Source organism: Balaenoptera ricei, chromosome 13 (genome assembly GCF_028023285.1).
Source record: "Balaenoptera ricei isolate mBalRic1 chromosome 13, mBalRic1.hap2, whole genome shotgun sequence".
Classification (NCBI taxonomy): Eukaryota; Metazoa; Chordata; class Mammalia; order Artiodactyla; family Balaenopteridae; genus Balaenoptera; species Balaenoptera ricei.
This window is the reverse complement of record NC_082651.1, coordinates 20,498,433-20,513,869: the sequence shown is the minus strand read 5'-3', so window position 1 is coordinate 20,513,869 and position 15,437 is coordinate 20,498,433. Positions and strand designations below refer to the sequence as shown.

Sequence of the window (15,437 nt, the reverse complement as noted above, 5' to 3'; positions counted from 1 at the left end):
CCTAAAAATGAATGCAAGTAAAGTGAATTATTTACATGGAAGTTGAAGTGAATCAAGAAAACATTCAAATTACCTCTAACGTGGTCAGAGCCAAATCAAATACAAAAGCAGAGTCCTGGACAAACAATATGGTAGGTGTGTCTATTTCCTGTCATAAAGTGGATTTCTAATTATGTTGTGTCTGTTTTTTCAGAGGCAAAGGCCCGTTGAAAAATACATCTGATGTGATTAATGCCGCCAAGAAAATTGCCGAAGCAGGCTCTCGAATGGACAAATTAGCCCGAGCTGTGGCTGATCAGGTAATATAAGAGAGAAGAACAAGCACATGCTGAGTGGGGTCATTAACTAGCTCTTGCATTCTGTAATGGGTTTTATGCACTCTATAAAATGCCCCTGAAGAATGAATTGTAGAGGATTGCTACCATTTTACAAACTGGCCTCTAACTCTGTGGAGACTGAGTTGATGCCAAAGGTGGGTTCAGTTCAGGAGGGACTAGTAAATCCAATGATCAAAATTCCTTGAGAAAGAAGAGTCCCACTTTTTAAGAGTCATAATCCCCAAGGAATCATGGATCCTGGCTGTCCTCATTCAGAAAGTCAAATACACTGCACAATGGGGAAGCAAAAGAAAGAACTTTATTTCTTGTTATAGTTGATCTCACTGTAATGATGCTCTCATAATAATTTATGCCCTAGCATAAATGGGATGAATCCACATAGTCAAGAACATCCAGATTTCAGCTTTATTTTCATCCAGACTCAAAGGGCATCAGAGATTAACAAAATTCTCAATAGTATCTTTTATGCTTTTAGACTGAACTAAGGTACACGTTAAAATAGTTCTCAATCTGAATGTTGAATGTTTGAGCTTATTTCCACACTTTTCATCTTATCTTGCTGAATTGGAACTCTAAAATCCTGTTCTAAATATGTCTTGTTGCAATAATGGGCCATTTCTTTTAAGGGTACTTTAGGCAATACACTTTTCCAGAGAGCTGATGCTCATCTCTTTAAGCAACCAGTGGCTTACAGTTCGAACTGTTTTAAAAGGAAACTATTTTAAAATATAAATTAAGATTCTGAAATAGAAAATATTATATAAACTGTTATTTACATGGAGAAAACATTATGAGCATGAATTTGCCTACTAGACTACAAAACAATCATGCTCTCTGGAGACAATGGAAGACTTAGGATTGTTTCCTCCCCCTTAGATGGTCCTAGTCTCCTATGATTTTTGAGTTGCTTACTATAATTGTTCTCCCTCATTCCTTAATAGGACTGTTTCTCTAAATCCTTGTTGTCTTCAGCACCCCCGATTTTAGAAACCTTCAAGTCAATACTAGATTTACTCATCTTCCAAAGTCTGTAAAGAAAAATACATGGTTAAACTATTAGGATTACATTTAAAATAAGCCGACAGATTGTCTCACTTTAACTTTTTTTATACATATGATGGCTAATCTGAGGGAATGTTTTTTGCTTTCTTTTGAATTTTTGAGAAATACTCAATAGTAAAGTTAATTCATTTAAATATTATCATAATTTGAGAATTTCCTGAAATTTGTAGGGATTGAAATTTGTAGCATTATTAAATTGCTAATTTCAGGACAATGTCAAATGCCAAGCTTCCTACAGTTTGCAGCATAGGTTGAGTTCCATATGTAACCCAGAAAGTTCATGTAAAAGAGAGGAGAGGGACTTCCCTAGTGGTGCAGTGATTAAGAATCTGCCTTCCACTACAGGGGACATGGGTTTGATCCCTGATCAGGGAACTAGATCCCACATGCACGCCACAACTAAGAGTTTGCATGCCACAACTAAGGAGCCTGCTGGCCTCAACTAAGGAGCACGTGTGTGGCAACTAAGACCTGGCACAACCAAAATAAAAATAAATAAATAATAATATTAATTTTAAAATAATTTAAAAAATAAAAGAGAGGAGAGACAACGAACTTACTTGAAAATATTCATGCATACATGCAAACATACAGAAATGCACCAGCCAGGAAAGAATGTTGCATTTTTTTCTGCAAATGTTGAAGGAATATTTTGCAAAATGTTGGAATGAGTGGAGTGACCAGAGACTGGCGGGTGGTTCTGAAACCAGGTTGTGTTTGGACGGACTCCTTCTTAGGAGTGAAAGTGGATGGAGTTTGGATGGCCTTTCCATTATACTCTGAATCTCAGTGGCTGAAACTATTTCTCAATATGTTTAGGCTCCTTGAGCTCAATATTTTTTTATTGTGACTCTTATTTTTGATTTTGTAATTTTGGATCCTTATTTCCAACAATTATGCAACATGAAGCATAGCCCCAAACAGTTTTGGTATCTGGAAAACACACCACACATGTACACACACAAATATCCCAGGATTCTAGATGTATTTTGAGATTGTGACAAAATATTGAAATGCTATTTAATGATGATGTAACAACAACAAAAAAGATAGATGAAGTTAAACATAACACTCTCTTTGTGGTATTCTTCTTATCATCAGTTGTGAAGCAACTTGCAATTTTTGCTAATGCTTTATCTGAATGGGGCATTTCTTTCTCAAATTCTGCACCCATTTCTACTATTTCCATGGTATAAGAGTTATTTTTCTTGGTCCACATGCCTTTATGTGTGTTTTAAATACTTCAGTTTAAATAATAGAATAGAATGAGCATTTCCAAAATGTCGATTGCTTACCTTTATCTTGCCAGAAAATATTTTTATGAAGATTTGAGATATTCACACAATATAAACGTTTTACGGACTGTTGCATTTTAAATTACTGTTCCATTGAGATAGAACTTCCATTTTAATTTGCTACAAGGTATTTGTATCAAAAGCCTTGTCAGCCCTCTAGGGAGATATCATTTTAAAGTTAATTCCTTTCAGTATATGAGTCTCTGGAGTAGGATAAATATTACAGTATTAAGTACTTGTAGGAAGCTAAAAATAGTCTCTGTGGGATTCTTTCTTGATAAATGCAGTTAGTGAAAAAAAATACCACAATGGTTAAGTGTTATGTATACAAAAGACCCCTTTGTCATTTATTAAATAAATGGCTATGTCAAATGACTGGCTTCACAGTATTAATGAAAGAATTCCCTTTCTTGAGCTTGAAGGAAACTTAGCTGGAGTCTTTGTCTCATACTCTTATTCTAAATAACATACTTCGGTTTGGGCTGTAGGTACTCATTTCTTACAACGTTTCATCAAGGATCTAGTGATTATATGTCCTTTGCAAGTGCCAGATTGAGTCAGAACAATAGAATGTCCTGGAGAATTTTGGGCTGAACTTTGGATAGCAATAGAAATATATTTCAATTACTGGATAGCCATTGGCATTGAAGCTTCAGAAATGTTTTAGGGAATCATGTAAATGTCTGTGGAAGTGTTCAGCTCTGCTCAGTGTGTATTTGATGGACATCTACCCACTTAAGTTACAAAGAAAATTAAAAATCTATGGTCACCAGAAGTTTTTTAAGAATTCAAAATCTTTGGTGCATCCTTTGAAGGGTCTTATTGTTACACTTATGAGCTTATTTCAATTGGCTTCAAATTCATTTCATTCAAATCTTTTTCTTTTACAGTTGTCTTGATCCTTCTCAGAGTCTCTTGTTTAAAGGAAGTTTATCATGTTGCTAAAATTTGGATAAATATGGAATTCCAAGAAGTGTAATAGAGCTCCTTTAGTGAATGATACATGTCTTAGAAAGCCAAAAGAAACAAGTGCATTTTCCCCCAACTAACTGAATTGAAACTCTATCTTGCACTATGGCAGAGAGACTGCCACACAGGATGATTTCCTTCTAGCATCTGTTGCTTTGTTCTCTGTGTTAAAATAACTTTGCTTGTAGTGAACGTTGAATGGGCCACTCAGGAAAAACCTATAGAATATTGTTTTCTTAGCAGTTTAGAAGATAATTGGTAAAATACTCATAAATGTATCCAGAAGTCCCAGTAAGACTTTCCAGGAGGTCATCAATATTTTTTGTATAGAATTTATCAAAGTAGAGCTAACCATTCTAACCTATTGGCTGTGGCCTTCCTAAAATGCACTATAAAGAAGTTAAGTTGAATGGTTGTAATTAAGGTATATGACAGTGAAACCTTTTCTTCTCACAGCTTTTATATAGCAAGTATTAGAAACTGAAGAGTACTTACTAATTGAGATGACCTTTTTTTAATGTTTTATAGTGTCCTGATTCAGCATGTAAGCAGGATTTATTAGCCTACCTTCAACGAATTGCCTTGTATTGCCATCAACTTAATATCTGCAGCAAGGTGAAAGCCGAAGTACAGAATCTGGGAGGAGAGCTCATTGTGTCAGGGGTAAGCTGGGATCTGGGCTTCACAATTCAAGTTCCCACTGTTGTATTTCCAAGGCAAGCATTCTTGGCAACAGTACTGCTAAAAACACCAAACTACAGTGATTCATAGGGAGGTTTTTTTAAAAAAAATAAATGTTATCACCATTATTCCAGACCTTACAATAACTCACGAAGAACAGTTTGATTTTCCAATTACCCCATGTTTATACTAGCCTTGTAAAATCTCCACTCTTCACAAGAAAACTAATTTCATAGTCTGGAAACTCATTGCCAAGCTGTGACTATTATAATTATTTGGGGCTTTTGTATATTTACTCATTGTAAGTCTACTTCCCTCTGTTAGTCCTAGCAATTTTCATTCTCTGTTCAGGAGCAAGCCTCTCTATGTGTGGATTGTGTTCACATGTTAGAGATGATGAAAACAATAGGAATTCATTCATCAGGTTCCAATGCATACTAGGTTATCAGTAACCCTTAAAAGCCAGAAAATGTTTGAATTTAACACAGGTTGATGTGCTGTTGCCAAAAACTAACATGGTTGTCAAACACTAACGATTATATATCCTTTGTTCAATCACTTCAGTGTTTCCCTTCGCATGAAAATATAAGTATCTGGTCCATTTTAGTCAAATGCAAAGGAACAAGAAGTTCAATGAATAGAAGAATCATGATTTCTTGGCAAGATTTCCAAATGTATGTGTTGAGGTTCTTCACCTTGGCTTCTTTTCCTCCCTCAGTCCCTTTCTTTCAACGCAAGGTGCCATCTATTGTAAACTATTTGCAAATTCCAAAGTGTGGCTCTGCTACCTTTAGTTCTTTTCCCAGTCAACCATGATGCTGCCATTTTAAGTGTGGCATTACCAGGAACAGAGCATTATCAATATGGTGAATGCCTTGTGAAAATAAGATTGGTAATGAAGCTCAGTTCTTCCTCAAGCCATTTTCAGAAATTCAGCAGGTTGACCATTTGATAAAAAATATGTGGAAAAATCATTCTTGAACCCAAAGATTTCAGTTCCTATATTGTTTGGCTTGCAGAAAACATAGCTGGGAAAAGAGCTGATCTGGTTTGCATGGAGATGCCATTTGGAAAGCCTGTTCCATGCAGTCTCACCTAGAGCCCAGTAAATTGCTGTTTTGTGCCTCTTCCCAAAGCATAGTCACCTCTTTGCATTTCCAAAATGATCCTGCTTCAACATTCTTCAACAACCAAGAGCAATCTGTCTTGCAGTGTGTCCTTTCTGCCAAGTTGGTAATTACCAAGATTCTCTCTGCCAAGAAGTGATCAAAACATTGCATCTCCCTTGCTTCCTTTCTTATCTTCAGCCTCAATGGTATAGTTTCCCATACCATTCAGCTTTCATGTCCATCTGTATATAGCACCTGTGGAACCGAGTGCTTTTTGTTTAGCTTGCCTTGTGTGCTTTCATTTGTTACTTTCCAAATCTTATTATTTATATGGATGCACAGAGCATCTTTGTGGATCTCAGACTCCACAACCTCATCTAAGCGAGTTTTACTGGCAGTTACTCTCCATCATCCTCTCAGTACCCATTGTTCACCACTGCCTCCAGAGCTTCATTTCCATTGTCTTTTCCTCATTTAGATTAGTCCAAACCATCACTGGCTTTTATCACTTGCACTGTTGGCATTTGCAGAGGTGTTTGAGATTGAGAACACCATCAAGAAGCCTGTTTCCTTCTTTGAGTCTTATTGGCAATGTTAATAAATCCTTGCATAGGAGAAGGCTTCTTTTAGAGGAATGTTATACAACTTTATAATAATTCTGAGTCAAACGCATTATAAAGGTTTGCTTATACTGCTCAGTTATGGGCCTGCTCTTGGTCTCTTCATGATTTTTTTCCAAGCTTGATTGTTATTTGGTGTCATACCTGCCTGTGTAGTCTGCTGTCTTTGCCACTTCTGCCTCCATCTTATTCTTCATCCTCCTTCACCGATGGCCAATGGAGAAAAAAACTCAATATATTTATTTTTCAAAATAGCCACAAGTGACTGCCTTCAGAGTTCTGAAAGAGTCAAGAATGTGAGACCCCATACACACAAACTTTTCAATGATTTTGCCAAGAAAGTGCACCCATGCTTTGAGCCCCATTTATTTTGTTGTCTGTCATGACAAAGTTGCTCTATTTTTAAGGAGAAGCTACTATAGTATAAAATGAAATCAAAAAAGAGAAATACTTGAATCTTCCTCCCTTTTTCCCTGTGTCGTTATGTACATGGGATTCAAAGCTGTGACTTCTTCCTTGAAATAGGCAAAAGCCCCCAGGAAGGTATATTTGTTAGAAGTCAAAGCTTCTATTAAAACAGATAAGATTTGGGTAGATTGTTTCCATTTTGCTAAGGAAAATGATTCGGATTTCAAAACTGAGCACCATGTTTTTATAGTCTCATGCTGGCATGATGAACTTATGTTAAACAAAATGCACATATACCATGTCAGCATGTATATGTTTTATGTGAGTCTGTGTGTTCAAACTGGGAAAGGCTTCTTCTGTTATATTTGCCTTTGGCTTGAGAGGTAGCTCAGGAAATTTCAACAGGTCATGGGGACAGTGGATGCCAAAGCTCTTCACGAGTCATGGGAACTAGAGAAATAAAGCAAATTAAAAAAATATGCCTACATATGCTCATTCACACAACTGCTGTCTAAGAAGCACCATTAGTTTTCTGGCTGGCAATCAATATTCTAAAGTCATTGGCTTAAAACTTTTCTCAACAACGGAAAGGTGTCATTCTTATTAAATCTCAAAGTATAAGATGCATATTTGTGAGCCAATTCAGCTCAACCTGGTTGCTAAGCAGGTAATGGGAAAGGGAATTAAAAAAAAAAAAAAAAAAAAAAAAAAACTAAGAGAGTAATACAAATGTTAGAGAGAAAGTGGAAGAAACTAAAGCCCACACAATTAAACAGCCTGATAGTTTATATACTGGCTTTATTTGTTTGTTTAGTTTAGTGTTTGGTAGTTTAATCTCTTAAGCCAGTTTACATGATTTTTGGAAAAAGAACCATTAAAGGAAGAAAAGAAGAAAAAGAGGAAAGGATGGAGGATAGGAAAGAAAAAACATGAAAGAAGGAAAAAGATAAAACAAAGGAAAGAGAAACTTAACCATAGCGTATTATAAATTAGTTTAGTGCAAGTAATATCCATTAAAGGTGACAACATTATATTCATCATGAGAGAAAAGTTGAGTCACATCTTTTTCAGTATGTAGATATATTTTGAATACAAATAAGTTCCAATGTCATTCTATGGAAATTACCTGTATATTTGATTATTGTGTTTTAATTAATTTTTATTCACTAGGTTTCAGAGGAGTTAATAGGTTCTTTTAAATTTAAAAATGGAGATATACACATGGAACTGGAGAAATGAAAACCATTTTATAACCTTTGATTATCTTTAGCTACCCAAAGATTTATACTTTGCACATTATTCTGAATGAGATTGGAAATACAAACACAGGGTTTTAGAACACAGAATACTGAATATCAAGCATTCTGATAAAATGGAAATATTCCACCTACATTATTTTTTTTAAGTTCAAATACAACAGGATCCCCATTATAACAACGAAGCCAGAGCACAGGAGCAATAACCCTGCTCTGGACAGGAATTTGATGTTCAGGTCAGAGATGGAGGGATGCTGATATAACTTATAGCTGACTCCCCATGAAACTGTTACAAAGTTAATACATTCTATTGCATATAAATGCCTTTTTTCACGCAAACAAAATATAGGAACAGAGTTTAGAGGTGAAGAATGTTAGTTCCCTTAGTCCTCAGGCTGATTGAATGGAGCTCTGACCTATTCCGGAGGGACTGAGTAATGTGCACTTTTGTTCTTTGTCTTTTAATCTCTCCTTTCCAAATTTGAAATCCTCTCAATTGGGTTATGGAGAGAAGTTTGACAAGGTGAACAAGTATAATTTGCAATGCCAGTAGGATTTGAATTGGTAGAGAGAAAATTGTAGAATAAGGGTCAATTATAGTTACTCTTATAGCCTATGTTTCATATCATTAAAAAAAAATTGGACTAAATTAAAATTAACATGAATATTCATGATGATAAATGAAAAATATTCATAAAAATGCTGGAAACTGAGAACATTCAAATCAATCCTACCTGACACTGGCATATGATCAAAGATACATATATGCTATATGTATATGCATACATGTATGCACACAACAAATACATGTGATTTGACACTTAACTTCCTTGTTCCCTGAATAAGCAATAATCAAGAACTGAACAAATGGTTGACAACTGTGACATATCTGATTCAATACAATACAGTTTGGAGGAAAATATGGTGTTTATTTGTACCATGCTATATATATATATATATATATATATATATATACACACACATATATATATATATATTTGTACAATGCCATATATATGTGTATATATAAATATATATATAGATATAGATAGATAGATAGATAGATATAATTGTGTTTTGTTGAGATGAGAATTACATTTTACTTGAAAATTTCTGTGTTCACTCTGTAAAAAAAGTGTCAGTATTTTGTAATGGAATGAAACGTTCACTGAAACAATCGTTGTACTTAGTTGTGTAAACTTGTACTTTAAACAACTCTTTTTGGGGAAAGAGTCATTTTTGTTATATCTTCCGATTCTGTCTATTGTCAATTCTCGATTATCTCCACTGATCAAAGTATAGTAGTAATGGGAAAAAATCTAAATTGCTAGTTTTCAGTTTGGGTTTGGAATCCACTTCTGTGCTTCATTTAAACAAAGGGGTATGTGTTCAGACAACTCATAGCAGTTCCAAAGAATTTTATCCAGACCTTCCAGAGGGTAAGCCATTAAGTTTTTGGGCTTAAAGGACTGTTTCTGATCTGGGGAGTGTAGGAGAATCCAGATCCGGGGAAGTAAAATTAAAACAAACTTCAGATTATAAATCTGAATGGAGGGGTAGTGGAGACACTCTGTACTGGTAAGAAAATTAAACAGGTATTTATCATTTTCAGAATGGCAGTAGTTCTTTGCACTTAATCTGCTAGTATGATGGGTTGTTGCATAATTCAGTCTTTCTCCCAACAACCTGCCCGCTAATCTGTTATGATGGTAAAACTATAGCCACTTAAATTCTGATTCCCACGTTAAGTCTTCCCCCGTTACATCCGTGTCAATGTACATTGTCATTGATTTTTGCACAACCCAAATTATGCAAACTTTCAGAGAAAAATAACACTAAGTGTTTTGGGAGTGCAAATTCATTCTCCCAGTGTTATAAAAGTGACATTTAACAAACTCAAGGTATTATTTTTGGAAGAAATTGGAAATAAGAATTTTTATAAGAAAAGTAAAAAATCTCCTTGGGTGTCAGGCATCATAGGAAGCTTTATGTCTGTAGCACCACAGCGCAAGCTGTCTCCCTGAATTCAAATAATCTTGCACAAATGAAGGAAGTATACTGCTCTGCTATAAGAAGTAACTCTTCAGTTACATACTTGAAGATACTGATTCTAAACTTATCAAGATGGTCAATTCCATTCATTGAAAAAAAAAATCAGTTATCCACTGATGAAATTGAACCAGTTGGTTATCTTACTGAATTGTTTTATGCATAGAAAAAGACTTTACAGTCTAATGCTCTCATCCTAAAATAAGAAAACAGACTCTATTGTGACAAAACGGGTATGTGAACTAAGCAAGTAACTCTTTTGACCTTGACTGGAGACATGGATTGAACTAACTTGAATCTACTCAGTGGATTGATTTGATTGCATCACCTGAACTTGTGAGCTGAGCAGTTTCTATTTTAGTCTGAGGGCATCATTGCTTGTAAGAGTAGAAAGGGTTAGTGGCTTTAGGAAGAGTGTCTCTGCGTCAGAAATGTCAATGCCATTACCTGTCATTGAATCAATTTACTTTCCTTCCTTCAGGTTTTAGAATTTTTTTCAAGTTTCAAAAGCCTCGAATTAAAAGAAGGAAGGCAAATACTTTATTGGTTAGCAATTAATGCCTTAGATTTTAGTTAATATTCTGAGGATGATTTGGCATCAAATGAATAGTAATATTTTGTGAAAACTTGGAAATTAGACACATGGGAGATACCTAGATGAGGGACAATGATTGCATATATCTTTTGATATCTGTGAAACACAGGCAAACCTATTTAAGATATACTGGTTTGTACCATTTTCCCATGAAACAAGTTCTAATTTTGAGATATTGTCAATATGTGATAATTGTCTGAGTTCATTCTAAGATGTTCTTTATTAATCTATAGTTTTAATAATTAATGTCTGTAGTAGTGTCTTAAGAACTACATCCCTCCCCCCCCCCCATTTTTAAGTAGTTTTGGATATGTGAGAACAACCCAGATCTATCTGTTCCCTTCAGTTGAACCAAATAATTATGAGAAGCCAAAGCATTGAGTGAATACCTTTATTTAGACACAGTATCTGTAATTCATTTCCTCTTTTTTGGTTTTCCTGTATACACTTCAATTCATCAGCTCTAGTCATGAAATACATTATTTTGAACAGGTTACCTAAATTTATTTTTGTTGTTGTTGTTGTTGTTCCTACTTGGACATGCCTCAAGAGAAGATAAAATATGAATAAGTTGATATAAAAGATATAAATAAGTAAAAAAGACAATATGAATATTAAAACCATATACAAACATTATCTGGGAATTTCATTATTGATTTTACACAAACTTGCATGACCTCAGATGACTCAAAATAAAGGAAATAAAAAGACCCCCATAGCACAACTGAGACAGGAGTAATGTTTTTCTAGGAAAAGATCAGTGTTTCCATAATCCGTTCCTAATTTCTAACAACGAACAATCAGAGTTCAAAGAGCTGTATTTATTGCTCGTTCTCATAAGGATATTTTAATTCATTGAATTCAATGTTTCCATTGCGCTTCAACTATGTAAAATGCATGGTGCTAAATATTGGTTGGGTGACAGAATTCAAAGTTCTTTATCTCTAATAGCAAATACTTTTTGTGAAAAGGATAAATTTTTCCATCCATTGTGCTTTTGTTAGATTGTGGAGTCTATTGTTTTCATTTTTTCCCCATTTAGTTTCTCATTTACTGTTTAGCATTCTCAGCTGGAATAGCAGGGTGTCTGTTGAACTACTTCTGTATTCACTGGTTTTCTTGGTTTACTCTATTCTAGAAATAAAACTGTGTTTAACTTACTATTGTCTACATTCTGTCCCTACAGATTATGTCAAATACTTTCTCCAGCTTAATTTAAATGATTTATAAAATATGTCTTTGATCACAACCCTTAGAAGAGAAATATGTTCCGTGTTATGGCCCGTGTATCTTACAAATAGGAAAGACTTCTGGATGGGCAATGTGAAGGATTTTTAGCTCAGATTTCTTTTACTGCTTCACAATACATTGTCTTACTCTATCTTGAACAGTCATTTTCCTTCTGGGCAATAAATATATTCAAATATTTCATCCTAATCTTATTTTCTTGAAGGCAAACTTAATTTAGACTTTAATCTTTTCTTTCATCATCAATACTGTATCTTATTTTATTGCTTTTCTCTGAATACTTTCATCTGTACAGATGCCTTGCTGATAATGAACTTGACTGGAAGTCTGGCTAGATGTTCTGTCAAATCTCTACAATCTGTCTCTTGACCTGTTTTATATGTTTTCCTTTGCAAATCTATTTTGCAACTGAAAGAGAATATCCTGGAGAAGTTCCAGGATATCAGATGCTGAGAAGTCAGCATCATCTTCTAAGGACCATGTACTCTTTTAAGCCCAAGGTTCTGTATGTGAGACACTATCTTAAGACAAACTCAAACATGATCTCTTTATCTGGGAACTCCCAATTCAAATCTGTTGCTATCAAAATTAATCGTATTCTCTCTTACTGTAATATTTCTCTTTAATAATAACATTTTGGTCACAGTGCATGCCAACTGCCTGATTATGTCTCCCATGATAAATTACTTGGTAAATACATCTGTGGATTATTCTTTTGGAGCGTACAAATTATTCCACCTGACTTTTCTCAATCCTTTGCACTAAGAAGTTGAATTAAAACTTTTTTGTTTCAACAAACAAACAAAAAGTTGAAACCAACCCTACATCTCTCTGGACCAAACAAAATTATAGCCAAGACTTCAATAACAAGGTCTCTTGACTGAAATCTTGCAATCACTTCATGTCTTGCTTTGAAGGGCTAACTCATCCATTTATGTGATGTCATAGGAAGTATGCATCAAATCCATAATTATAATAAGACTTAGTTTTCATAAAAAATGTCAAGAGGCTAGATCCTAAGAAGAGTTGGAAATTATTTGATCCAGGCATTGCATTCTGTGTGAAAGAAAATTTTGTTATTTTAACTAATATCATAACTATAGACATTATCGCAATCAATCGTACTAAATTCACCTAAAAAGTCAGCACAGTTCACCACTCTGCATCCATTTGATGCAGCCTAGTTTTGCATTGGGTTCCTGAAGACATGCTCCATTTCCAGATAAACAATAGGTAATTAATTAAAAATACCAATAGATTATAATCTAAGTCCACTTTATTTTATTTCAATATTATAAAGTGTTTAACTCCATTTTATTCTAATATCTTAATGCTGGCAAAAGTGTACCTCCTTTGTTTGGTAGTAAAAATTTTAAAGTGCTTATTGGAAGAATGGACAGCTGCATCATTAATCTTAAATAGTGACTTTTGTATTTTGTATGAAAGGTGAGATGACACAGATAAGTTTCTAATACATAATAATCATTTTTGAAACTGATTGATAAAAGAACTGGTAAAATAATAACACTTTCCCTACAATGAAAAATCAGGAGATGGCTAATTTCTAAAGCCAAAAAGGATTGTTATAAAACATAAAAAAGCAAGGATAAGCCAACTAGTCAATGATCTAATATGTAAAAATTGGAAGAAAATAGCTTTATAGGACAATTAATTGTGAAATTTCACACAATAAAAGCTGTTAAGTATAGAATTTGAATTTAGACTTAGAATTATTGAACATAAAAAGAGAATAATTCAGCAAGGAAAACATACGCACAGTATTATTGCTTCTTCTAGTAAGTACTAAAAAACCCAAATATAGGAAAATTTTCAATTTCATTCTTGCTTCTCATATGCCAATTTTTTTCTTTTTTATTGTCTTTAATTCTCTAAAGACATTCTTTAAATGCCTTTAACATTTATTTTGAAGTAAAAGATGGGAGTAATGTTGCCAAATTCATAATCAGTTTGAATTTAGTAGCTTCTGTGTTTCAAAATGCTCCCTAATCTACCAATTTTGTATAGTTTAAAATTATGATTATTTAATACACTTAGATATTTAGTGAGCTAAGAATGACAGGACTAGAGATAGAACTGTATTGGCTTAAAATGCCAGAAAAAAATCCAAATTAGGAATTTTGTTTATCTGCATACAGAAACAGGCTCTGGGCTTTACCCATTTATGATGCTGTGAATTGTAAGCTATTATTTTGAATCTTTACTAAAATATTTTCTGTGGAAAAAGGTTCACTTTTCTTATATTCCACTGAGCAAATAAAGATCTGGCTTCCATGTGGATGGTTTCAGGACCTGCTTGCTCTTCCTTTTGTTTTGTCATAATACTCACTTGACAACTTTGACCAGTTCAGTTTTTAAAGCTCTAAATCTACATTTGAAAAGAAAAAAAGACCTAGTGCTCTCCACATTTTTCTCCCATCTTGCCTGATTTCCAAAAAAAAAAAAAAAAAAAAAAAAAAAATTGGAATCAGGCTTTAAACAAAGCTATAACGCTATGACTATAGCAGAACTGCATGTGACAAAAATGTTTGGTCATTGAGCATTACTGGGTCACCTAAATTTGACCTCTAAAAGTAGCATCGTAGTGGACCTTGTGATTGTAGCAATATTGCCATTTGATTTTTCTCCAGGTTTGAAGGTCAGATCTAATTATCACCTTTAGGTGTATGTTATATTTGGTACACATAGAAAAACTTAGTCAAGATTGTCAGTAATATTTTATGTCAAAAATAACATTTTAAGAGGTAGAAATTCCAAGGGTAGAACTAGACATTGGTTATTGGCTTATCTTTTAAATTGTGCCTATCACACAACTCATGCTTGAGTACAAAAAGGAACAGTAAAAAAGAATTGCCATTCTAGCAACAATGAGTGTGTTAATTCCTCAGTGAACCCAATGGAAGAGGTAAGTATCCCTTTCGTACCATGTACTGGCTGAGTGTGCTGAGGCCGAGAGCTTGCTGAAGGTCACACAGCAGGGCAATGGAACTTCCTAGAAAGACATCTGACATTCCCCATGTACCGTTCCAGGCGTTAAGAGCTTCAGCCCTTGCTTTCTCTCTGGGTGATCTTCAATGCTTTAAATAGGGGATTCATCCCCTTTGAACCCCACTACAATTGTCCCTTACAATGCCTGACAATGCGGGATGCTGCTTCATCCTCCTTCTCCCAGACGGTCCATTTATCTGTTCAAGAGAGCCAATGAGGAATCCAAATGGCCGGACTGCTTAATATCACGGAGGCCCACCCATATCTCTTTCAGTACGTAATTCCTTCATAGGCCTCTTTCTCCCAATTACCCACTCCCTCTTCCACCTCCCTAATCCCTTCCCAATAGGGTACTTTTTTTTTTTTTTTTTTTTTTTCTCTTGCTCTCTCTCTCACTCTCTCTTTTCTGTATCTCTCGGAAATCAGACAGGAGTTCAGAGCACTTTCACTACCTTTTATGAGGTAGATTGTGATGTCATAGATGGGGGCAGGGCTAGTCAACTTTCTACCCACCTCCCAACCTGTGCTGAGGGAGCTCCGATCGGGTGTGGAAGCAGTGATTCTTCCATGGTGAGTAACTTTGCTTTCTGATCTAACCTGTCTCATTGTAAGCATTAATTTTGAAAGCAGGGGGATGGGGTTTCAAGGAAGTAAAGATGTGACCAATCAAGCCCTCTTTACTTACTATTAACCAACTTTGGGCAAAGGATCTACTTATTTATTCTTTATTTAAGTCAAGAATTCCACAACACAGATGTACTCTTCAAGCATGGTCTAAACTTGAGAAGTTGAAAATGGTAT

The 15,437-nt window shown here is 34.7% G+C and overlaps 1 protein-coding gene across 3 annotated transcripts in view; it reads left to right on the top strand.

Moving 5' to 3' along the window:
* The window catches only part of CTNNA2 (catenin alpha 2), a 1,194,816-nt gene that overhangs the window by 1,147,377 nt on the left and 32,002 nt on the right, over window positions 1–15,437 (top strand). For all 3 annotated transcript variants that reach the window (XM_059943640.1, XM_059943641.1, XM_059943642.1), the window contains 2 exons: window positions 194–299; window positions 4,193–4,327. In XM_059943640.1, the coding sequence (XP_059799623.1) occupies window positions 194–299; window positions 4,193–4,327 (241 nt within the window). The remainder of the gene's footprint in view (window positions 1–193; window positions 300–4,192; window positions 4,328–15,437) is intronic.